Source organism: Nuphar pumila, chromosome 15 (assembly GCF_984573655.1).
Source record: "Nuphar pumila chromosome 15, dmNupPumi1.hap1.1, whole genome shotgun sequence".
NCBI classification, from domain to species: Eukaryota; Viridiplantae; Streptophyta; class Magnoliopsida; order Nymphaeales; family Nymphaeaceae; genus Nuphar; species Nuphar pumila.
The window spans coordinates 39560956-39587161 of NC_143263.1; the positions used below are offsets into that span (position 1 = coordinate 39560956).

At 37.4% G+C, this 26206-nt stretch overlaps 2 protein-coding genes across 3 annotated transcripts; one reads left to right on the top strand and one right to left on the bottom strand.

The window, feature by feature from the left end:
• The first annotated feature begins 2698 nt into the window (after positions 1-2698).
• LOC149815190 (pre-mRNA splicing factor SR-like 1) lies at positions 2699-15785 on the top strand. The gene is made up of 5 exons (XM_089989755.1): positions 2699-2804; positions 3414-3871; positions 4182-4262; positions 7784-7855; positions 14760-15785. The coding sequence occupies exons 2-5, from the start codon at positions 3584-3586 to the stop codon at positions 15576-15578; spliced, it is 1260 nt and encodes a 419-aa protein (XP_089845881.1). The 5' UTR covers positions 2699-2804; positions 3414-3583; the 3' UTR covers positions 15579-15785.
• Positions 15786-19033: 3248 nt separating this feature from the next.
• Positions 19034-25706, bottom strand: LOC149815191 (palmitoyl-acyl carrier protein thioesterase, chloroplastic-like). Of its 2 annotated transcripts, none has more exons than XM_089990065.1 (7): positions 25266-25706; positions 23547-24200; positions 23335-23468; positions 21035-21148; positions 20496-20667; positions 20091-20159; positions 19034-19489 (listed from the first exon to the last, which is right to left on the bottom strand). In XM_089990065.1, the coding sequence occupies exons 2-7, from the start codon at positions 24093-24095 to the stop codon at positions 19262-19264; spliced, it is 1266 nt and encodes a 421-aa protein (XP_089846191.1). In that variant the 5' UTR covers positions 24096-24200; positions 25266-25706; the 3' UTR covers positions 19034-19261. The 2 variants fall into 2 exon arrangements, with proteins under 2 accessions (XP_089846191.1, XP_089846190.1); XM_089990064.1 differs by having other exon boundaries at positions 25336-25701.
• Between the last annotated feature and the right edge of the window lie 500 nt (positions 25707-26206).

Genomic DNA, 26206 nt, shown 5'->3' on the forward strand with positions numbered 1-26206 from the left:
GATGGATGTCAGCGTCTTGAGGACAAAATGCAGTACTTTTTAAATAAATTCATTCTCAACATTGTCCGTAATGAGTTATGCAACTTTTTTTAGGACAGGAAAACTTCATCTGCATTCAACATGAGCTCCAGTACCCGTTAGGTATAAAGATTTATGTCATTTGTTTTATGTCGTTAGATTTCAACCTTAGAATACATACAGGCAAGTTTTTTGACTGCCTTAGAACACATATGAGCATGAATGAATCACATATAAAGTTTTTTGACTGCCTTAGAACATATATGAGCATGATAGAATTATATATATAATTTTTTGAGTACCTTAGAACACATATGAGTATGATAAAATCACATATAAAGTTTTTTGACTGCCTTAGAACACATATGAGCATGATAGAATCACATATAAAGTTTTTTAACTGCCTTAGAACACATATGAGCATGATAGAATCACATATAAAGATTTTTGACTGCCTTAAAACACATATGAGCATGATAGAATCACATATAAAGTTTTTTTTACTGCCTTAGAACATATATGAGCATGATAGAATCACATATAAAGTTTTTTGACTGCCTTAGAACACATATGAGCATGATAGAATCAATATACAAGTTTTTTTACTGCCTTAGAACACATATGAGCATGATTGAATTAATATACACGTTTTTTACTGTTTTATAACACATATGAGCATTTTTTTTATATTTTGTTTATAAATATTAACAGTTTGGTTCTCTTGTAGGATGCTAGAGATAATCAGCGTAGAGGAGCTGATAGAGGTATGAAGGGAGGGGTAGATCGAGAAAATGAAGAGGATGATGCCCCGAATCTTGACGATGATTATTTTCATGTATTTAATTTGTTTGACGTACTTATAATTAATTATAACTTGGCAAAGACTGCATTTGATTGTTTAACTTCGAACATGTGTTAATTTTGTTTCACTTGTATATGTATTTTATTTTTTATAAGCAGGTTATATGAATTGTATTTCGAGAATTTTTTCTCGAGTTTCATAATTCAAAACTTTTTTTTTTAAAATTAGCGACGAATTATTTCTGTCGCCAATTTCAATCAGACGATGGTTTGCAACGAACTTTAATCTGTCGCTAACTTGCCGATGACAAGTTAGCGATTGATTATATCCGGATATAATTTGTCGCTATGTCGTCGCTAATTAGCGACGAAAATAAGCCGTCGCTAATTCATCGCTAATTAGTGACTGCATAGCGACAAATACATTTCATCGTAATTTAGCGACTAGGATTATGCGACGGACACTATCCGTCGTTAAGCCGTCGCTAAATACATTGACGAAGGAATTTGCGACGGATAGCGTCCGTCCCTAATACGCATTTTTCTTGTAGTGATATGCAAATACATGGATGGACAAATACATGAAATTACATGCATAAAATCATATGTATGACATGCACGAGCTGTTGGATACATGCATGAATACATATTTATGGACATACATGCTTATACACATAGGCACGGAAAAATTAAAGCAATACATGCATGAACACATTGCATGGACAAATATATGAAATACCATGCATGAACATATTCACGGACATGCACAAACATATATTCACGGATAAATATGCAAATACATGCACGGAGAAAAGCATGTAAATATTTGCATATTCAGGTATGCATGAACAAAAACATGCAAATATTTGCAAATACAGGTAAGCATGAACAGGCATAGATAAATATGCAATGACAAATACATGCACGGATAAATCCATAGAAATACATGCACGAACACATATTCGTGAACAAAGTGTGCAAAGTAAAATGCCAATACTTTTGACACAGTTGCTTGGAATGCTAAAACTACATGAAAACCAATAAGAGTTCCCAAACAGCTTGCCGTACGTGAAACTCCAAAACCATGTTTTGGCCACGTTTCCATCTCGGTGCAAGGCTCGCATCGGATTCATAGTCTAATTCGGGTTCTGTTTTAGCATCTCATATGAATCTGGATCCGACTATGGGAAGATACGACTCCAATTACAGGTAAATGAGTACTGGATCTGGTTCTAGCATGGACTTTTTTATCTACTCCAAATCTATTTGGGATGATTCCAATCCAAATCCGACCAGTTTCCATTGTGCTGGAGTCCGAACTACCTCAGCGATAGCCAACAGGTAGCACTGGTAAACGAGCTGAACAACCCAAGCTTGAAGTGTTCATGCTTGGCTCATTTATACGGTAAGCCAAGCCGAGTTCGAGCTCATAATGAGCTTGAGTTCTACGAACCCAGTTTGGAGTTCAAACTGACTTGTTTATAGAAAAAATACATTGGTTTAGAGATGAAAGAAATAGGATTAAAAAAAATACATGTAAACTATATCTAAAATATATTTTTTAATACCTAACAAGCGAATCAAACCGAGTCTAGTACTTATTGTTCAGCTTGCCGAGCCTATAAGTTTGAACAAACCCTCAATGCCGAATATGAGCTGAGCGACGAGCGGCTCGGCTTGTTACCTAACCCTACCGACAGGGGACGATTCGGCACGCCAATGCCTAAAACACCCATCCAGGTATGGAACACACACCAAATCATAGAGTGGGAAAATTTACAAAGTTCAAGGGTTGATCCGTCATTACAGTGTCAAGCTCGTCATTGTCGCAAAAGATAAGGGTGGATCCCTTCATTGTTCCAAAATTCCTGAATCCATTATTTCGCTCTCTTATTTATTGCTCTCTCTCTCTCTGTCTCTCTTTCTCTCTTGTGCTCGCGCCATTTCCTCTTCGTCTCTCCTCTGAATCTCTCCTCAAAACGAAGGTAAAATCTCTCTCTCTCTTGCTTTGATTTTTCCTTGATTTAGTACATGTAAGAGAATCACGCTCTGGAAGTTTCTAGGTTTGTGGACTTCCTCCTTTAATTTTTCTGTTACTTTTTATTCTTTTTGTTCGTATTTTGATGATCGATTCGTCCTCCATCTGTTCGTTGGCTCAACTATTGTTTCCGTGGATTTCTGGGGCTCAGAATATTGGGGCTTTTCGTTTTTTGGTGTTTCTATTTTTTCCTAGTGTTTCTAGGGTTTCAAACCGTGCTCTTCCTTCTGTGGGCGGCAGTTCAGAAAGAGGTTGGTCTTGGTGCTTTAGTCTTCTCCTTGTGCGATGCTGGTGGTCCCGTCTTTCCTTTTACTTTCTGCAGACTTGCAGCGGTAGCGGATTTCGCGCATTGGAGTTTTGCATTTTAGGGTTTTGATAGACGAGTTCTTGAATCGGACAATTTTCATAATTCGTAGAATCATTCGTTCGCGTAGTTTCTTGGATTTTGGTAGTTTTTTTTCTTCACTACGTGTGATCCTCGACGTGGGAGGGAAGGAAAGGAATTTTCTAACGCCTAAAATAATTTGCTAATGCCTAAAATGCGTTATTTCTGCAGACTTCTCCTTCGGCGACCGGCGAAGTGGCTTGTCCAGTCCTTCTAGTTTTTAATGCGAATTTCGTAATAGATACTCCATTCAGAGTTGCACCGTGCTTCTTCCTCGGTGCTGCGTTTCTTCTGGCTTCATCTGTTCCTTTTCAGGCAGGAAGGAGTTTCTGCTGGGGGTTATGGAGATACAGACATCTGGAAAACCTATCGATTCTTTGTTAGAGAAGGTTCTTTGCATGAACATTCTTTCCTCTGATTACTTCAAGGAGTTGTACAGGTTGAAGACTTACCACGAGGTTATCGACGAGATATACAATCAAGTCGATCATGTGGAACCGTGGATGACCGGCAACTGCAGAGGCCCTTCTACGACATTTTGTCTTTTGTACAAGTTCTTTACCATGAAGCTCACCGTCAAGCAAATGCATGGATTATTGAAGCACACTGATTCTCCATATATTAGAGCTGTAAGTATGTGCCTATTGCCAATATCAATTATCTGCTATTTGTTTGTTTTATTTAGTAATTATTCCCAAGAATGCTCATGTTTGTTTTTCGACTTCTAAGTAGCCTGCATTGCAACCCTCATGTTTCACATTCTTGGTATCGTGAGCAATGTTATTGGTGGATATGCTAGTTCATGACTGATGCACAACACTGTCTTCTGTTCACCATTTCAAATTAGCTTACTACATGCTTATGTATGGTTTATGTATGTTCATTGGAACTTGAAACTTTTGATTATCCATGGTATGACAACACTAGACGTCCTTGCAGATTGGTTTCCTCTACCTTCGGTATGCTGCAGAGCCAAAGACATTGTGGGGCTGGTTTGAACCTTATATGAAAGATTTTGAGGTACTTCAATAATTTTAAATTGCTAAGTGTGACATCTATTTCAGTAGAAGAGCGATATGTGACTATGTTATCCATACAGTGCATATTTCTTGATCTTTCTGTTGAACTTTTCTATCTGATACATTAAATATTATTTCAAGTGAACAATCCTCTTAGGTGAGCACTAAAACAAGAGTTTCTGGAAAGATAGATATTAAGAAATGTCTATTAGAAAAGATAGTCAAATTTTTAAAGGACTTCTTGCATAGTTATGTGTGGCACACATAGAAAAACGCTGCCATTAGAAGCACATCTATTTGAAGGAAGCAGCACTTTTCTATGTGTGGTCGTTAAGAAGGGATTTTACATTTGAGGGAATGCCATTGAGTTTTCTTGCCTAGTTATGTGTGGCACATGGAAGCAACTTGCTATTGATCAACTTGGTTATTGCACTTTGGTTGAGGTACTTGGACTCTGAGTTGGAGTGATACAACTTCGTTTCTCATGTGATATCCAACTCATGCTACCTTTTTGCTGATTTTTAGATGATGTGCATACATTTAAATTTTAATCTTACCCTAAAGCTATGTCACATGGGTGCGGCACTTTCAAAAACCTTGGGTGCGGGGGTGCGGCAGGGGGCAAAAATGTGTGTGTATGTATATATATATATATATATATATATATATATATATATAGGGGGGGGGGTCCGGGGGTTCCCCCCGGTGACCGAAATGACCCTGGGTGCGGTCAATGCACCCAGGGTCGGGTTGACCGCACCCGCATCGAGTCGCGTCGACGTGGGTGCGGCACCCTGCTAGCCAAATCACTGCTACATAGCCCTAAAGTTATCTAATTTTGTTTCTAGCATTACATTGAAAACTCTTGAATGCAGTTATATATGAATTCCCAATGCAACTTAAGCATAGCATCAGTGTGAATTTTGTTTTATCAAGATATCAGAACATGACATTGATTAGTCGACCTCGCAAATTTGAAGTTCATTTTATTGCGTTCCAGTGTATGACACTCTTCTGATTTTGACTGTTAAGAGCTAGAGGAATGTTATTTTGTAACTAGGAACATTGATGTAGAGCATGTCCTCGTACAAAGGTCCATTTTCATGTGGTGATTTTCTTGTATCTGTGTCTTGGTTCTTGTTGCAGGAGCAGAGCTGAGCGATTCGAGTCCATTGGATCATTTCAGATCCATATTTTAGTTTAGATTCTTTTTAGATTGTATTTGGATATTGGATCTATTTTAGATCTATACCACCGTCACCAATATTGCTGATATTTTGAAAAAAACGTGATATTATCGGCTATTTCAAGGTAGCCGATAATATCGGGAATATATCACGATATTTTTTGAGAATTTTTTTATTTTATTTTAAGTTTGCATTTCCTATTTTTTGTTTCTTTTATATTTTAAAACCTTTAAAACATGTTTCTTTATATTTTTTAAAGAAAAATAATGCAAAACTTATTATTTTCTTAGCTTTTTTGTTGTCATTTATATATATTTTTTTATTTTTTAAACTCCCGAGATATTCCCGAGATTTATGAACTTTTGAAAATCTATCCGGGAAATACCCTCTCCGAGAAATTACCTTTAACAATACAGGTGACTATGATCTATATATCTAATTAGGAAGTTTATCAGATTAGAAAGTCATCTTAATTAGAGTCTATCAGATTAGGTAGATTTCATATTTACCATTGTAATTGCTCATCTATAAATGGATGAGAAGTCTGAGAGTTTTGCAGTCCAGTTGAAATGACTATCAGTTCTTTCTTTTATTATTCAGTTAATTTATCGTATTTTTATTCATTTCCTGCATTTCTTTTGAATTTTCTGTTTTTCCTAGATAGTTCATACTTCATAGTTTTGCTAGATTTACGTAAGTTTTATTCTCATGCTTCTTGCCCTGATAAAAATGTTACATTCGAAAGGGCCATGTGTAGGCCACAGCCATCAGGTTACATTTTATCTACATGTGACTGAAATGAGACCTTTTTTTTGGTTTCTCTAACATGAGTAGTTAATCCATGCATTTGAGAGGTAAGCATATGAGCCCTTATGCTCCCATCAATCTTGTACTTAAACAGCTGTCATAATGTCTGTTCTGCAAAATATAATTGAACAGAGAGTGAAGGAAATATTGTTATGTTATTTATTTAAGGGAAATTTTCAAAAACACACCTAAAGTATTGGCATTAATAAAAAAATGCACCCAAGTTTTGGGTAATTTAAAAAATGCACCTAAATTTTTACCCAAAAATTTCTGTCTACTTACCCTATCTTATCACTAACCCAAGTTAAGTTATGACAGTAAGTTTACTAATTCCCCCCCCTCTTTCTTGGCCTTTCCACTTCTATACATTCCCACCTACCCAAGCCCCATACCAAATTGCTGTGCAGCCTTCATCCCCTTTTGCAATCAGCAAGGCTTCTCTCCAAACCTAAATCTATCAAGAAAGGTCTCTCTCTCTCTCTCATATATATATATATATATTTGGTCTTCTTTTTTATTTATAGGATTGGCCCCACTTTAAAATTCAAGCAAATGTATTCTTAAATCCCTAGCGAAAATCATATGCCATGGCCAAAAAGAAGGATGAAAACATTTCTGCACCTCAAAAGCGACTATAACTTTTTCTATTGTGGTTTGGCATTACTTAGTAAAAAAACAAAACCCAACCCTTATTAGGCAGTATTGTTACATCTATCACTGTTGGTTTGTGTTGAACCCAATCCATGGCATTTGCTGGTTTGTGTCAAATTAGGTACCACAAGAACAAAGACTTTCAGACCCTGTCGTAGAACAAGTTCTTTCTGAAGTTGTTTTTGAAGTAGCTCAAGAGAATGGGTTTGGTAAAAGAAGCATGATACTGTGAGACTGCAAAGGATTTCCCTTGAGCAAAATGAAATATATGAGAAAATGGAACGCCATTGGCTGTTTGATAAGGTACGACATACTTGATGTCTTCCAATCCTGTATATTCCATCAATATAAAGCGTAATAGTTATTTTAAACAAATGACAGATTATGAATTTCTATTAAATTTGTTAACTTGGGAGTAAAATGGTAATTTTAGGTCACATTTAACAGCAAACTTGACAGAAGTGAACTTTGGGCCTTTTTAATTAACCACAAAATATTTAGATGCATTTTTAAAAATATCTAAACTTAGGTGTGTTTTTGTTTAATGCCAATACTTTAAGTGCATTTTGAAAATTTCCCTTTATTTAAATTATTCTGTTGATGGAGGAGTTTGTCGTCATGATATCCATCTCTGGTCATTCTCCCTCTAGTCTCATTTTCCCTTCTTACAACCATATGCATTCTTGTGGTAAGTTAGTTATGTCCTGTTCAGTTTTGTTGATGCTGAGTGGGTTTCTCTTGTCCTATCCCCCCCAAAAAAGTGGATCTTAATATTGAGACTGTTGTTTCTTTGCTTAATAATTAGATTCTGAAGTCTGGAGGGCCATATGTTAATGTTGTTATTGCTTGCATATTGAGTTTATTTGGTTTTCTGCAGGAATTTTCTCCAGGGTCAAACGGGCAGATGACTACCATGGCTGTCTATGTGCGTGATCTGCTACTTGGCCAGGTCAGTACTCTTGTCTGCTTCAGAGACCATTTATGACAGATGTGGCATTAGCTAAGTGATGATTTGTAAATTTTGTTTTGAGTTCCATCTATCTTCTCTTCATTGAAATGCTGGCATATCATGGCTAGTGCTGTTATGCAAATTGATCTTTTACAATGGTTTCGATCTAGATTTGATTTTTCACAATAGCAGTTGCAATATAATGGTTTGGTCTATGACTGGACCACTCAATTGTTGGTGTGGACGTCGGGAGAGCACACCTCTATCTTCTGAACGGTGTAAGGTTTGTAGTGTTGCTCTTGAATAGAAGAAGTGTGTGCTTAAAGGATATATACTAATAAACACTTTGATGCTAATTGTAGATTCAGTTTTCTTAGCACGCTATATTAGTTGCTGAATATGCCTCAGCTTCATTAATTGTTCTAAGTGGCATCTGATATTTCCGCTGAATGTGGACCGTCTTTTGACATCCATGTTTTGTGACTGAAAGTCCTAGGAACATGATCCTAAGACTTTGTATTGATTTATGAGTTAGTTAATCACTCTGCTTGCTGGAATAATGTATGGAATGCTCATTTTGGGTTGTTTCTGAGCGAATAGTGGTAGCAAAACAAACTAGAGTTTACGATTTACACGTAGGCACCTATACGTGCAATTACTGTTCGTTGTTAAAGCTATTGTGTTATTTTCTAGTCAATATTAGTAACAAAATATGTTACACTAAGTTTTATACCTGGTTTTTGAACATGCCAAAGTTATCTCTACCGAAGTCTGTTACTGAGGTACATGTAACCTAAGTTTGCATCGACCAAGTTGTTGGGATTGTCATAATATGATCAAATTGTTGGAATCATCATCATTGGATCCAATTACTGTGTTCTGCTTAATATGATGGGATCATTTAGTCATAGAGACACTGGAATGATGGTGTTGATTCTCTCTGAGAAAAATGTCTTGGTTGTGTTATCACTAAATATCTCTTGATTGGATTGTCTTTCCCCTGTTCCAGATCATTGTATGATGCAGGTCAGGAACTTGGTATTGGATTTCCTTTCCGTGATGTTCTGGTAAAAATATGCATTCGTTGCCTTTTCCCACAATATTATTTGGACAGTGATACAGTTTCTTCTTTTGAATTTGGTTTGTTCATTTAACAAGAATTGAAGTTGTGAACTTGGTACTAGATGCCCTTCATTTCCTGTGCGCTTGATGTCATAATCTCAGTTGATCTGTACATATGTCAATGATTAGTAGAACATTGATTTCTCTTGCCAAATTAAACATGGTTTAACATTGTTAAGTAGGTGCAACTCATCTGCAGTTGGAAGAGGAGGAACAATAATAATCTTGATGCATGAATGACTCTGTCTCACACTGATCACTTCTATGTGACATTCTAATTTTATTCTAGACACTTCTTTTGACGGTTTGGGTTCCTAATTAGTCAAGACATTATGCGCTGAAACTATCCTGCATGTGATGTGTATAATTTCAAGTCTTAAATAAAGCAATAGAAATGTGTGCAGTATGGAGTGATCCACATACCTAGTGCTACAGTTTCATCTGAAATTGGAATAGCTCCACTTGGTTGTAATGTTACGATACCAAGGACATGCTGATCCTTGAGTAAGCTCGCCAGCTGCTAAAATTGCTGTCAAATGATATATCTAGAGGTGGAGCATGGTCCATTCCATGTAGATGGTTCATATCATCTTGCCTGCAGATTAGTCGTACCATCTGGATAAGGAGTGCGTGGACTCTCTCTAGCTGATAGGGAAAGTGATGAGGTTTTTGGATAAAGAATTACACAGTATCTCGATGGGTGGTTCCTTTGGCCTTTCCTCTTTGCTAAGGATGTCGGGTGAAGTGCAAGCTCGTAGAGTTGTAATATCAAAGTCAGGGAATGAGAGGGGGTTGAGTTTTCGTTAGAAGAAGCTAGTATCGTAATTGCCTTAAAAGAAAGTTATTATGATGATCAAGGTCAAAAAAACAAGGTACTAGAAAAGATGTCAGAACGATGATCATATAAAAAACATGCCCACAAGGGGATAGCTTGAAACCCTAAAGGTGGACATTTGGGAAAAAAATAGACTATTGCTAGACATATTTTGTATATTATGAGGTTGAGTTTTTTCTTTTCTTTTTCTCTCTCTCTCTTTTTTTTTGTGTGTGTGTGTGTGGGGGGGGGGAAGGGTCTTGTTGGGCGATGGGTAGATTGGCCTGAACCTAACTTTAGAGGCTTAACCTACGGTGGCCAGAAAGTGACATGCCGATAAACAAATTCTTACCTAAGGTTATGTTATCATGCCCATGTCATGGGAACCAACGACCTTATGCATGTACTTCATCAGGCTTTTTTTTTTTGTGGAACTAGACAGCCATTGTACAATGGTCATATATTTGAAACTGTATAACTAAGCATTTTTCTTGAATTTAGTTTTTTTTTTTCAAATTTCAGCATTTATGAGCTTCCAAACGCTTGGAACAGCTAATCCTCTGTTAAATTATGTATATATAAATATATATCTATACATATACTTATATATATACATACATATATATAAGTATATATATATATATATATATATTTTTAATTCCTTTGTTTTTCTTGTACCCCAAAAACCCGATAGGGGTATTTTTGGTAAATCACCATGTAATCTTTTTCTTTTTTGTATTTTTCCTTTTCTTTCTTTTTTACTTTTTCTTTTTTATATTGTAAAGACCACAAGCCCCCCCCCCCCCACTCATCTAGTCGTTGGGGCCCCAACGGTCATATTTATGACCGTTGGGGCTCCCAACGACTAGATGGGAGCCCCCTTGTGGTCCCTCCTCTTTGGCTTCCTCCTTTATAAATAGAGGAGGTTCTCCCTTGTATGGTTATGGGTTTTTCACCCTTCTTCACTCTTCAATAATATCAATCTTATGCCTTATAGGCATTTTACCCTTAGTGGGTTACGTTTGTACTTTTAGTGCTTGTGTTCTTGGCTCCTTTAAAGAGTGTGTTGTATTATTGGTGTTTCCGCTATTTTCATTACATGGTATCACAGCGAGGAAGGTGATCGGGCTTCTCTTCTTGTTGGTGTCTTGGGACACGTGCCTCTCAATCTTTTGAAGAGAGGAAAGGTTATTTGGTACTTATGGAGCACGAATCTAAAGTGAAACTCTTTTTTAAGCTCAATGGATCTAATTACCTTATGTGGGCCTTCGCTAAGGAAAATCATAAATCATCTAAGAGGTAAGAAGCTTTGGAATTTTGTTACTGGAACTACTCTCGAACCCTCTCTTGTTCTCACCAAAATGGAAAATGGGGTTGAAAAAGCTTTAGATGGCGATGAGCGCATCAAAGCTATTAATGATCACCAATATAAAATTGAGGATTGAAAAAGTAATCATGCCAAAATCTTGGCATGGTTCATGAACAATGTTGACCTAAAAAATTGTGCCAACATTGCTAAGTTTAGAAGAGCCAATGAAGCATGGTTCTTTCTTAAGGGTATGTATACCCAAAATGACCTAGCTATACAATTTTTTTGTCAAGAAAAAATTAGATCCATAATACAAGCAGATATGAGTGTTCGTGACTACTTTAGTACCTTGACCTCTTTTTGGGATGAGCTTGCTCTTCTTGAGCCCAAGTAGGTGGCTTCGGAAGATGTTGAGTTAAGAAGAGAACAAATTGAAAAAAAAACATTTCTTTCAATTTAAGAATTTCATGCAATGGTTAAAAACCAAATTTTAGGAAACTTATTCATTCTTAGATCCGATTCGGGAGGCGAATATATGTCTAATGAATTTCAAATGTATTTGAAAGAAAACAGAATTTATCATCAACGTTCTTGTCCAAACACTCCACAACAAAATGGTCTTGCAGAAAGAAAGTATAGACACATAATAGAAATCAAAAGAACTTTACTTGTTTCCAAAAATATTCCTAAATCTTTTTGGGCCGAAGCGGTTCTAACCTCAACATATTTAATCAATAGAACACCATCATCCGCTTTGAAAAATCTTTCTTCATTTGAAAAACTTTATAACATGTCTCCCGACTACAAAAGTCTAAGAATTTTTGGATGTAAATGTTATGTTCTAACTCACAAAAACGATAAACTTTTCTCAAAGACAAGTGAATGTATTTTCTTAAGTTATGGCGAAAAACAAAAAGGCTATCGATGCTTTGATCTATTAAATAACAAACTTTATATCTCAAGAGATGTCACTTTTTTAGAAAAAGAAAATGGTTTTTCGCATAAACTAAATGAGCATGTTGACTATTCATTTTTGTTTGACTTATTGCCTCAAGAAAAAAGCATAGATGATCGTGTTGAAAATATTGAAACTTGTGAAGATCATATTGAACCTCCGGTTAATGAGCAACATGACCTTCATGAAAACTTAAATGAAAATGTACCAAATCTCACACAAGTTTATTCTAGGAGAAATGAAAGTAATCCTCCTTGTGCTCTTGAGAAATTTTCTCAAAATGAGTCAATTGAAGAAACCTCTCAAAGAAGATCAAATCGTATTTCTAAAATACCTAATAGATTTGTATCTTATGATTCTTTTTTTTCAAATTTTTGAGCTTGTTTGCTTGTTATTCACTCTTTCCATGAACCATCTTATTATAATGATGCTAAGCAGTATGCTTATTGGAAAGAAACAATGGAACTTTAACTTAATGCACTTAAAAAGGCTCAAACATGGGAAATCATTGATCCCTCAAATAGCAAGAAACCCATAGGATGTAGATGGGTTTTTAAAGTAAAAACTAAAAGTGATGGTTCTTTGAAAAGATTTAAGGCTCGATTAGTAGCCAAAGGATATGCCCAAGAATATGGGGTTGATTATGATAAGACATTTGCCCCTGTTGCTCGCATAACTAGTGTACGAGCTCTTATTGCAATAGCGTCTATTAAAAAATGGCCTATCTTTCAACTTGACGTTAAGAATGCCTTTTTAAATGAAAATTTGAGTGAAGAAGTTTATATGGAACCACCTCTGGGTATGAATTTAAATGGTAAAATTTTAAAATTAAAAGAGGCCTTATGTGGACTTAAGCAAGCTCTTAAAACTTGGTATGACAAGTTTAGTAATGTATTAATCAATTTGGGATTTATTTCTTGTTATACTGATACTGCTCTTTTTGTTAAGAAAACATGTGACTCCATTGTTATTCTACTTTTGTATGTTGATGATATGATATCACTGGAAGTGACAAAAAGGGAGTAAATGATGTTAAGTCCATGTTAAAGAAAACTTTTGATATGTCCGACCTTGTATTGTTGAGATATTTTTTAGGTATTGAAGTGGCATACTCTTCCCGAGGATACATTCTATCTCAAATGAAATTAGCAACAGACATTTGTACCAAGTCAGGAGTATCTAATGAAAAGAAAGTTGAAACTCTTAAAGTTATCAATGCAAAACTAAGACTTGAGGATGGTGTTCTTCTTGAGGATCCAACCCCCTATCGTCAATTAATTGGATCTCTTACTTATTTATCCATTACCCGTCCAGATATAGCTCATGCGGTTTATGCTGCAAGCCAGTTTCAGCATGCGCCTGCTTCAGTTCACATGACGGCCGTGATGCGAATTGTGTGATACATCAAAAATACCTTCTTCAAAGGGCTTTTATTATGCTTTTCTTCATCTCTAGATTTAACTGCTTTTACTGATGCTGACTGGGGGAGGAAATCCCAATGATCGTATCTCAACTACCGTTTTTCGCATCTTTTTAGGTGAATCTCTTATTTTGTGGAGATGCAAGAAGCAGCAAAAGGTCTCACTATCATCCACTGAAGTTGAATATCGAGACATGACAATGACAACTATGAAAATCGTATGGCTTAGAAGTCTCTTCTGTGACATGGGCGTCCTCATTTCCTCCTCTACCAAGCTGTGCTGTGATAACAAGAGTGCGATCTACATTGCAAGCAATCATACTATTCACGAGCGGACCAAGCATATCGAAATGGATTGCCATTATGTTCGAGACGAATATCTCAGAGGAACTATCACATTACCATATGTTACTACAGAATATCACTTGGCTGACTTCTTCACCAAGGCGCTTCCAACTCCACGATTTATGTTTCTTCTTAGCAAACTTTCGGTCTTCTCCCCGTAAAGTTTGAGGAGGCGTGTTAAATTATGTATATATAAATATATATCTATACATGTACTTATATATATACATACGTATATATATAAGTATATATATACATATATGTATATATATACATATTTTTAATTCCTTTGTTTTTCTTGTACTCCAAAAACCCGATAAGGGTATTTTGGTAAATCACCATGTAATCCTTTTCTTTTTTGTATTTTTTCTTCTTTCTTTTTTACTTTTTCTTTTTCTTTTTTTCTTTTTTCTTTTTTATATTGTAAAGACCACAAGCGCCCCCCCCCCCCCCCCCCACGACTAGATGGGAACCCCCTTGTGGTCCCTCCTCTTTAGCTTCCTCCTCTATAAATAGAGGAGGTTCTCCCTTGTATGGTTATGGGTTTTTCACCCTTCTTCACTCTTCAATAATATCAATCTTATGCCTCATAGGCATTTTACCCCTTAGTGGGTTACGTTTGCACTTTTAGTGTTTGTGTTCTTGGCTCCTTTAAAGAGTGTGTTGTATTATTGGTGTTTCCGCTATTTTCATTACAATCCTCATCCTTGCCCATCATTGGATCGCCTCTATGTGGAAGCTCAACTTTGTTTTGTTTTATTTCAGCATCTCATTAGTATATCAATAAGTCATGATTACTGTTGCACTTTCATCTGCACTGCTTAATATCTTGTTTGATGCACCACAGTACAAAACTGCAGTAATTCTTGGATTACTGTTGAGCTTCATGCAAAGATAATTTACTGGTTCTAATGATTCATTTCACTGGAAAAAATGCAGTATTACTTTGACACAATCTTCCCTCGCATCCCGGTTCCTGTAATGCGCCAGATTGTTGCTAACCTTGAGAGACTGAAGCTCCCTACAAAACATAGTGGGACCACGGGGCCATCTAATCGCCATGAATATGATGACACTGCACGAAGGCCACCTTCAGTAAAAGCTTCCTTGTCTGTGTCCTTTGGCCAGCGTGCTCCCCATCGTGCATCTACTAGGGACTCCTCACCAGTGCGTCGGACTCTGCCACCATTTCATGAAAGGAGTGAAAGTGCTGACAACCAAGGATCTCCCAATAGTCGTTCTGACCGAGATTCAAGTAGGGACTGTGCTCATTCCAAGGAACGCCGGGAGTCTGATAGAGGTCGTGAGAGAGATCGAGACCATGATAGAGAACGAGAGCGAGGGAGAGAGAGAGGGCAAGAGAGAGACAAGGATAGGCGACATGGGCATGATCGATTTGCAGATCATGAAGGTAGAGATTCTTACAGGTATTCAGAGAGAGAAAATGGCGTGCGGTATTATGAGAGAAGAGAGCGGGACCGGCACCGAGATTCAAGTTCTCGCCACCGAAGCAGGAGCAGGAGTAGGAGTCGCAGTGGGAGTCTTCATGCGTCTGGGAGTGCCAGTGCAGATTTTCGCTCAAGCCCATTCAAGGAGGCTCCCAGGGACAAGAGTTCAGCTTCAAGCAATCTAGCAAAGTTGCAGGACCTTTATGGAGATGCCACAGCTGACCGAAAAGGTACCAGCAGCATGAACCACAATGTCAAGGACAGTAGTAGTGAAGATGTCATCAGGTTGGGTGGTGCTACTTGGAAGTAAGAGACTGTCCTGGTAACCTTGGTAGCTTGTAAAACTACCAAAACCCAAGTGGGAAATGGGTTTGGTTTAGAAAAAACACCTGTTTAGACAGGATTTTTTCTAAAGTCAGCAAACATAAATCCTGCTGTAGTTTGATGCTATAATTTTACGGTTTGATTGTCCATACTTCATATTGTTGTTTCCCAAGTTTTTATTATTATTACAGTACATATTGGCAGGGCCCCGGCACGTTGTGAAGTCTCCATGCATTTGGCCTCAGCCATAGCCTGTGATTCAGGCCTGAAGGGCTGGGTCCAGTCCAGATGACCTAAAAAGTGTTTTCCCTGGCTTTTGGGCATCTTTCAGTTGTTAGTAGGGTTTTGGACCTCTGACCCAAATCCTAGACTTTATTTTTGGATATGGATCCTTGAACTAAACTTGAATTTGTATTTGGATTAAATTCATTCTGTTTGCACTTTTCATGTAAAAAACCGTGTTGTTTTATAAGGTTCTTGTTACCCCCCACCCAATCCCGTGAAAAAGGCTGGTCAGGTGTGAAAGTACTTCCCCATGGGGGGCGGTGTGACCCAATTTTGATAGGAAAAGAGGCTTTTCTGTTGGAAGTCCATATGGAAAAGCAATTTTTTTCCAAGGGCCACTATCACACTACCCGATTCGCTATGGGGGGCAACTCCTAACCCACGACAGGCTTAAGAGAATGGAGACTCCAATGATGAGTTGGTGTGTCCAATGTAACAGAGGAGACGGTTGATCACTTTTTCGAAAAGTGCCAAGTAGTTAAAGAGTGCCTGAGGAAGACGGTGGAGCTATTTGGGAAGAAGTGGAAGGGGGGAGAAAGCCTAAACTAGGTTTTTTTGTGATGGTTCAGAGAGGATCAATGACACTCAAGTAGCTAGAAGCTAGACGTGCGCCTTTCAAATTCTAGTTTGGAAAACCTGGAATATAAGGAACTGTCGAGCTTTAGACGATGGGAAGGGAACGAAGAGAGAGATACTCCAGGAAGTTATTTTGGAGGTCAGATCTCATGTGCTCAGGATATCTGGAACTTCTAAGCATCAGGTGGCAGTCAGATGGAGAGGACTTCATTGGTGGAAACACCCAGAAAGGGGTTGGGTTAAAGTTATCGTTGGTATCTTTCACCAAGGTTGGATATGGGGTTTTCCATCCGGGATGACACAGGAACCTTCGTGGCGGCTGGATGCTTTATGCACTACCATTCTTCAAAGAGTTGGTCCTACAGCGGGAGTTATTGTTGAATGCAGGAGACCAGTTTTAGCAGCCAGACTTGAGAATCAGCTGGAACGCAGAAGAGCTAGAGCAGAGGTCCCCCAAATATTGATTGATCTATGCTGTAAATTTTGTAGATACAGTACAGTATATGTTTCCAAACATACCAATTTTTTTGGACAGAACACTAGCTAAATTAGCTAGGTCGGGAATGGTCAAATTTTGGAAGGATCATATTGGCATCCTCTTCATGAGTTTTTTTTTTTTTTTTATGTAATTTGCCTTATATATGAATAAACTGGTAGGGGTCCGCCTTACCCCAGCTCACCTATGAAAAAAAGAAAGAAGAGGCTTTCTTTGTTTATTATGTGAACTCCATGCATATTTCTTGTAAAGATGTTTGTCTCACCTTCTCTAGGAAAGAGTCCTTTACTGTGAAAGAGGGCTTCTTTCATGGGAAAGGATATGAAACAGATGCCTCCTTAGTGGATATAGTATTATCACATATTTGGGAGCTTGATTCAATCCTATTTCACGAGATTCCAACTCAGATTTATTGCTTTCAGATTCAGATTTAGACGAGGGATGACCTGGTCCTCATATGACTCCTCTGCACCTATAGTTGACGACAGGCACAGAATCTTTTTCCGGCTTGGCACTGGTGTAATCTTTAACCGTGAATGACAGAGCCCAAGCTATTACGCTAATCTCACTGTTCGGCTGTATGCTAGGCTTCGTTGTGCACCTGACTGATTATAATTTCAGGCCGTTTTAATTAAGAGCCACACATGTGGAGTACTTAATCCTTGCTTAAGCCCATCCCTTTGCCCCTCCATGTGGTGCGACTCTGGGAAGTGCTAGATTTGCATTTTGAGTGTTTTGCAGCAGAAACTCTTGAAAATGTGCGTAAGGTCGCAGAGGCCTTTGCCTAGAATTTCTCCAAACAGACTTCCGCAGCAGGTTAGTGACTTTTGTTTGCATTCGTGTGCGCACGTTATACGTGAAATACTCAAGCTAGCGAGCATCAGCCAAGGCATCATGAGCCCTGCTCTAGATTGAAGAACATGAGTCCAGCTTGCTGTAACTTGGTCGGCATTTAAAAAGTGAGGTCAGAAGTGATGCAGGCACCCCGATGAACAGCCCTCCAAGAGCACCATAAGCCCCATTGCACAGCACTGTCTATTACATGCAAGAAAAAGTTGCTTGTGACACCAACCAATGGGTCTGGATGGCACTTTCATCAAAATTGAAAAATTCCCTGGATCGGTATAATAATGATTTTAAAACTTGTCACAAGGACACGGGACATGCCATGTTTTTGTGGTATTTTTCACTAAGACTAGTGTTTAAACAGCACACGACACAAAAGTGTATTCGAGTATCCCTGTGACATAGGTTGCGAATAAATCAACTTTGTGCTTGAACCTGAGCTCTATGATGCACAGCTCTCACTCGACCAGAGTGCCCTCAGGTCGATTCTTAAAGTTATTAAACCATGAAGGCTCATAAAGCATAGAAAGCTAAAAATGAATCACATACCTCTCATCCAAATCTAAATATATTACCATTACAGGCAGAATTAAGACTTTATAAGCCATACTTTCAAGTATTTTTTGCTCGATCTGAACCATTAGATGTGTTTATCATTGCTTATTTACTAAAAAACAAGTTTTCTTTCAAATTGATTTAATGTAAAAATGTAAATATTTTATCATCAAAATTTAGTATAATATAAACCAAAATACTTGTGATTTATGGAAGGTCCTAACGGGACCTAACTAAAAAACGGGTAGGACCATCCCCCTTCTCACATATATATGGTTGGTTAATATTTGGTACTATTGAGAGCATGGAACCCTTCGAGTATAAATCGCCTTTTTTCACATTTTTAACTTTTTGTAGATCAGACCTTATAGATGTGATCTGAGTCTTTGACAATATGATCGTGAGTCCGTGACATGTAAGCAGGTTTTCTAAGGGATTAAAAAATCAACGACCCACAATGCACTAAAATTTCACAAATCAAAAGTTCACATTTCTATATCAAAATAACACGATCAAAGGTTTGACCCTTAGCAAACAAACCATGGTGAACAAATCTCTGTCATCAAGCTTGAACCTATGACTTCCATCTCAATAGTTATGTGCCTTCGATAGCACCAAATATATAATATATATATAAGGAATCAATTTCCTTTACCCCAAAATCCTAAACCAAGAAAAAATACTAAAAAGGAAAATGCAGTGACTAGCAATTGCAAATTACATGGTTTTCCAAGCAAATAGAGAAAAAAGACAATTGTAGAAATATATATATATATATATCTGAAGAGACAATTGTAGAAAGATTCTACAGAGTAATGGGAACTAGAGCAATACAAGTCAAGATGGAGGTCGTGGCAGATAAAACCTGTGTGATGTAAATTGATATGCACATGCAGAAGCCTGACCCACCTTCAGGGGCAGACCTTTTGTTTAGGCCTCCATTCAGTTCGTGCTCTCACGATCTCAGCCCCATCCTCCAGCTGAAGCAAGTGGGTGCACTCCATGCCAGAACCAGGGACTTCATCCTCACCGGATACACTGGTTAGGGATTGCAGAACACTGTCACGTACACATTCACGCCTGTACTCAAGAGTCATCCCGAATAGCTCGTGGCTCTCTAAAATGGATGTTGGAGCACTCTACAGAAACCAACCAAAAATATGTCATACATGCAACCGGCAGAGAGAGAGAGAGAGAGAGAGAGAGAGAGAAGAAGAAACTTGGAAGTAATTGTATAAACACATTTTCTATAACACCAATTTCAACCAACAGTCCGGACCTGATGCCAGACTAGACAAAAAGCAGAGTTCATGTCTTATCTGGTTCTCTTTCACTCTTCAGAACCGATAAGATCCCTCTGGTGTTATAACCATGTAAGCTCAACACACACACACACACACACACACACACACACACACACACACACACACAGCCAGGTTGGGAAGACCGGATACAATGGTATTATCAACTTGAAAAGCTTCCTGAAGTCCAGCATGCAAATGAGTATATATCCACAGTTAGGAAAGAGATATGAACTAAAAAAATGCATCCTACAAAAAGAGCCTGAACTTATTAGACACATCTCATGGATTAATATCCAACTTTTCCTAGGTGGATGCAGTTCATGTATTGCAACTTATCTGACAAAACCTGTTCAAGATTTCCTCAGAATCCAAACAGATTCCGAGCTTCAAGTGGTAAAGAGTCAAGAAGTACAAAGAATTCAATTGAGATAGTTACCTCAAGTATCCAGCCTATGTACTTAACATTGTTAACGTGTTGGTTGACATCCAAATCGTACCAACGAGGCTGCAATTTCGGAGAGAACAAATAAATTGTAAGTAACAATTTGAGGTGACCCAAATGCTCGTGGTGAACATGATGGATACCATCCAATATCGAAACAAGCCATAACTGATACTTTGACTTAGGATGACTAGACCTGGCTGACACCAAGTTGCACCAAGACAATGAATGAAACTAGCATTATCCACGTCCAGAGTCATGCCGAGTTAATCCAATCGTTTTGGTCAAAGACATGATCGCCATCAACGTGTCAGGCATGGTTGCATCAGTATTTGAATAAGCTGTACCTCAAGGAGCAAGTTGGAGGGAACCATGCTTACTTCACAAACTCATACTTACCATTAAGCCTGTGCGAACATGATCTGCAGTCGTGTCATCAAGTTTGGGTAGTTTCCTGCCATCTTCATCAATTATAGGTGCATCCTCAACAAAATAACGCCCTATTTCTCCTTTGACTTCATCTGGCATTTTTGACAATCTCCTTGTTTTCTTATTCATCATCACCCAGATGCTGAACCAACAAATGTCAAAAGAATTGAGAAGCTTGTGCACATATAAAAAATGCAAAAACTTTCCCCGCAAAATAAAATAAAATAAAAGCCTATACAAAATGACCAGATTAATAGTAGGAATCTAGCCAAACCATTTATTATGCCATCTTTATTTCCGACATCACAAACTATAGCCATTTAACCAATTACAAGAACAGCAAAATGGAGTATTGCAGTGATAAGTTATAACAAATATAGTGCAAGCATCAACACAAACCTTACTTGCCTGAGAAATCAAATAAGCAGGATAGGATTTCAAGTTTCTTAGAATAACTCTGATGTCAAGTCATTGAATACCCAAAAAAAGAAAAAGCTTAATTATCAGACCTGGTAGCTTTCGTCACAGTTTCTCCTGTCTGACAGTCACGTACAAGCCAATCACGGCGCATGCCGTTCTTCCCTGATGCACCAACCCAGGTGTCCACCTCCACAATATCACCCCTGAAAGACATCAAGATGAAATAAAACAATGGGAAACAAAATATTCCTTTAAAAGAGAAAGTGATTCATCAAAATACAACATAGAAAATATCTCGTCAAAAATAATATATTACAAGATATTGAGAAGGCGCATTTGGATATAGCTGAAAAGATTTTTCAGATTTTCTCAGGGCCCAAGTATTTCTTTCATTTGGGGATATTTTCTCAAGAATTTGAGTTCTGTCATTTTCTCGACTTCCTAAAAAAGGATGAAAATCTCCATCCACCATTGTAATTCAAATTACCATCCATATAGATGGTGCTTTGAAATTTTGAAACAAGTGGGGCCTGCCATTTTCACTTTTCCCTTAGGGCACGTGAATTCACAGATAACACCATTATGAATTTGTGTTTCCCAGTCAAATATAAATTGAAATATACCCAGAGAGTTTTTCTTTTTTCCTTTTCTTTTAAACAAACCTGGAGAGTTTGAGTCAATAATATGTCATTGCTAGAGCAGATTAGCTTTCACTCAGGAAAAATAAAAAATAAAAAGGAACGCATTGCAGACAGGATCGTCACTTGAATTTTGTGTTTCAATAATGTCTGCCAGATGGTTTTCAACTTTTCATAATCAATTTCACAGTGGTTGACCCATTAGCAGTTACAAAAAGAACATGATAAGAATGAGGATATTTATCAACAAAAGATCATATAATCAAGTGATCCATGCATTTGTTTAGTAATTGTTTCACCTCCACAGAACATGCAACATACACAAATGACGATAGGAATGGGATCATTATGTAATAGAAATGGAAAAGAAGAGCATGCATGCACATGTCTAACTTTTGAATGAATCGTGCTCTGTGGCAATTAAAAAATTACAAGGCCAGCTCACAAAGATGAGATGATCCATGCATAAGAAACATGGGGAGGGTAAGATACTGATATGACAATTTCAACATTGATAATCCAAAACCAATCTCTCCTGGAACACAAGCCGCATGATGTCATTGAATTCTTATTGCTCTCTTCAGACTGCAAATCTTTAAAATCTACATTGTCTACTGCTTCTACCAAATTTTAATATTTATGTGCATGTGAATAGGGCAATTGTTACAGAATGTGCGGCTTCAGAGCAAGCACCTCCAGTTTTTCACGTACCACATGTAAGAATGCAAGAGAAATGCCTATGTTTAGTGTTCCATAGTGATATACTGAGATCCCTGTCGGTGACTACCCATCAACTCAAAGGCCCTATCGGTAGCGCTAGAAGATGCAATAAAACTTTCACATCTCCCAAGAAGTATATTCAAGTGCCTTTTTGGCCCAATATTTACTGAAGACCTATACGCCCACCATTTAATGAAGACCTATATGAAACTTCCTTTTTCATAAACCTAGAATAACATACAAATTGAAATCCAAAATAATATCACACCCTCAGGTGGATGAGCATCACTATGATTGAAAATAAATTCAGGCCATCTGGTTGTAAGAACGCTATGAGGAAAATGTAACTAAAGATTGCTGTCCCAACACAAATTAGAAAAAAGAACAGCTGTGTGATACATATTGATGGCTATTGAATTCATGGAAGAAAATTCAGCAAAGTTTACTACACTTTCATATTTAGCATGTCTTTTACGATGACAATTGGGAGATATATGCTTTTTATATTCTAACAATTGGGAGATATATGCTTTTTATTTTCTAACAATTGGGAGATAGATAGATATATTGATACACGCACACATATAAACAGAACTGATTGCAAGTATTTCAAATACATTTGTATTTGCCGTTCAAAGTTAGTTAGCCACAAACAAAGTTTAAAAATGCAGTTAAGCAACCATATGTTTAGGCAGACAGTTGGCAAGAATTAATATCTGAACAATCATCAGAACTAGAAGAAATTTATTACATGTAATTTCAGAGCCTCCATACAAACACCCCACACTTCTTATCTGGATGGAACCAACGTATTTAATGCCATGCACGAGCATGTTCATTTTGTGTTATTTCTGTTTTTCAAGATGGAATATTGCATCTAGACCAACCCAAATGCTTCAATTTGCTCTCGGCAACATGAAGAAGGAACTCGGGCATATTGCAATCAGCATACCATGTACACGAAGAATTTACGGCACAAGCTTATCAAGTTTCATTCATCTAAAAATAAATAGAAAATGCAAGAAGCATACCAAGAAGGGTATCGGTCAACAACAAGCTGCATGCGCGTAACAACCCATATCAAATCTCTACTAGACATAGCAGGTGTCGAACCAAACCCCTCTCCCAAAAGTCCAGCACACTTCACATGGTTAAGAGCTGTTTCCTAGTTGATCAGGACCATCATTCAATAAGCAATCCAAAGGTAAGAAAAAACAATAAAAAATATCTTTGCGAACTTTACCTGTAAATGATTCATTAAGGTTTCTATGGACGCAGTCCGATCTGCTCCAATTTCGTAAGACCTGATAGGAAAATTCTGCCTAAATACAAATCCGTCGTGAACAATTCTTCCCAACCCGAATGATTGCATTAACATGTCCGGCTTCTTTGGTCTCCAATCGAAATTGATGAACTGCTTTTCTGCAGCCAAAAATATTGCTGTTATAGCAGCAAGCAACACACTCCAATCAGGCAACTGATTGATAATCGTCCTCTCTTGCGGTGATGAAGATGAATATGAAGGAGCCTCATCCTCATCCACATCCTTCAATCCTACAGCCTTGCCATTGTTGGTAGCTGTAAGCACCACTTTGCTACCATTGATCTTTGGCGCTGCATGAGCATTTGTCTTCACCTGAATACCAGCGGCTCTCGGTTTGGCTTTGGTACCGTGTGTATCCAAGTTGTCGGGACCACCCGCAAGCACCGCTTTGGGCTTCAAACGGGAGCGATCTGATGAAAACAAGGCCGAGGCCGCTGCGAAAATGGCAGCAGCAGCAACAACAACCATGGTTTTACGTATCAGTTCACGATCAGAGAGAAACGAATGCAATCACGATTCACAGAATCTGGGTCCCCCCTCGTTGAATTCGAATAAGAAGAACCTGATCTGCCCCTAGAGTTCAGCAAACAGTTAGAGATTATCTTGAAGCAATGGTGAACAAGAATCATGAACAACCAACAAAAAATAAGCAAATAAATATCAAAATAAATAAACAAAAGATCTAGAATAATAACGCAGATCACATAGAACCCCCCACCAACAGAAAGATGAAAGAAATACACGAAAATAACCAATTTTGCTGGATCAAGAGCCCTAAAATTTTCAATAAGAAAGGAGAAACTTTTGAATTTAAAAGAGCAAAATTATTAGCGCATTCGTCTAAATATTAAAATAAAAAATAAAAAAAATCATGAATTTCATAATTTTGAGACCGAACTTTTTATTAGAACTTAAAAGGAAGAAGAAAATATAAAATAACGGCATCTTTGAGCACAAAAAAGAAGAATTTTTCTAGACTACGGAAAAGAAACAAGAAATCAACAAACAGATTGAATCATAAAAATGTTCTCATATTTCTGAAGTTTTTACCAGGGAATTCCCCCCCCCCCCAAAAAAAAACGTAGCTCAAGAAAATATTTTACATAGAGATTGAGAAAATATTTCTGAAGTTTCTCCATATATTTTCTTATTTTGGTTCTTAAATTCAAGAATGGATTAAGAAAATTAGACGGGGATCTCAAAAATTGATAAAAATAATTAAGAGACGTATAAACTATGATGCCAAAAAAGAAACTAAGAAAATAGCGAAAAAATAAAACAACAGAGAAGTTAACAAACCCAGGTTCTATTAAGAATAAGAAGAAAAGTAATTCAAAATGCACCTTATTTCCAAGCCGATTTAATAAAGGAAAACGCATTTCCCATTTCATTTTCGCCTTAAAAAAAAATGGGGAAGAACAGAAAACAAAAAGAAAAGAAAGAAAGAGAAGTTAAAAAGAAAATCGTATTTTTTTTCTCTTTTTAGAGACGTCAAAGAAGAAAACGAAGAACCAAATGCATCGTGACAGCAAAAATTCCGGACGAATGAATAAGAGAAACAAGCACCCAAAATTTTGAGAGCGAAAAGAAAAAAAACTGTCACGAAATCATTAGGAGAAAAAAGAAAAAAAGTGAAACCTGTTGTTCCTTCCTCGTCGCTTCTGAGATCGAGAGAGAGAGAGAAAAATAGAACGATGATCCTCCTCACCTGTTTTTTTTTTTTGTTATTGTAAAATTTCGCCTTTGTATTTCCTTCCGCTTGAACCACTCTTCGTCTTCAACGAAAATGAGAGAGAGAGAGATGGTTTTCTCCGGATTTTTCTCCTCCTCTTGAGAGAGGAAGAGAGGAGGGGAGAGAGGGAACGGAACTTCAGGAAAGGAGGAGGAGAAGGAAAAGGAAGAGGGGATCTGAGAAGGAAAAGAAGGGCCCTAAAAAGAAGGCGTCCAGATAGACAACAGAAGGGAAAGAGCCTCTCTCTCTCTCTCTCTCTCTCTCGTGTGGTTGTGTTGGGTGGCAGTTGTTCGCTGGCCTCCTCCCCTATTTCAGTATTTCTCGCTCCTCTTTTTTTTTTTCAACTCTCTCTCTATCTACATGTGAAGCTTCTATAGGGTACCAAACTACTGAGCCACCATGGTTTATCGTGTTTAGCACGTTTTGTTTACCATTTTTATGAATTAAAAGTTGATATTAACATAATATTTCCACTATTTTTAAACCATTCTTATTTTCATGAATTAATTAATTTTGAACTTTGGACTTTTTGCTATCTCCAAAATCACATCTTAAAAGAAAAAACACACGTTTATGGCTTATTAGACATTATCAACCGCCTAATATAATAATAAGGTATCTTAAATATTTGGTTTGAATCTCAATATAAAAGTTGTTTTGACACAATCCAACCTCATAGATGTGTTCATCATGCTCGATTTAACAGGAATCTACTCTTGAATAGTGTTTTTTCAACAAAAAAATATGTTTTTATGAGTTAGGAACAATAGATACCTTCTTAGCCATTGAGTTTTGGATAGCCAAAAAAAACTGTATACAGGTCAGATTCGGATTCTGTATATCCTAA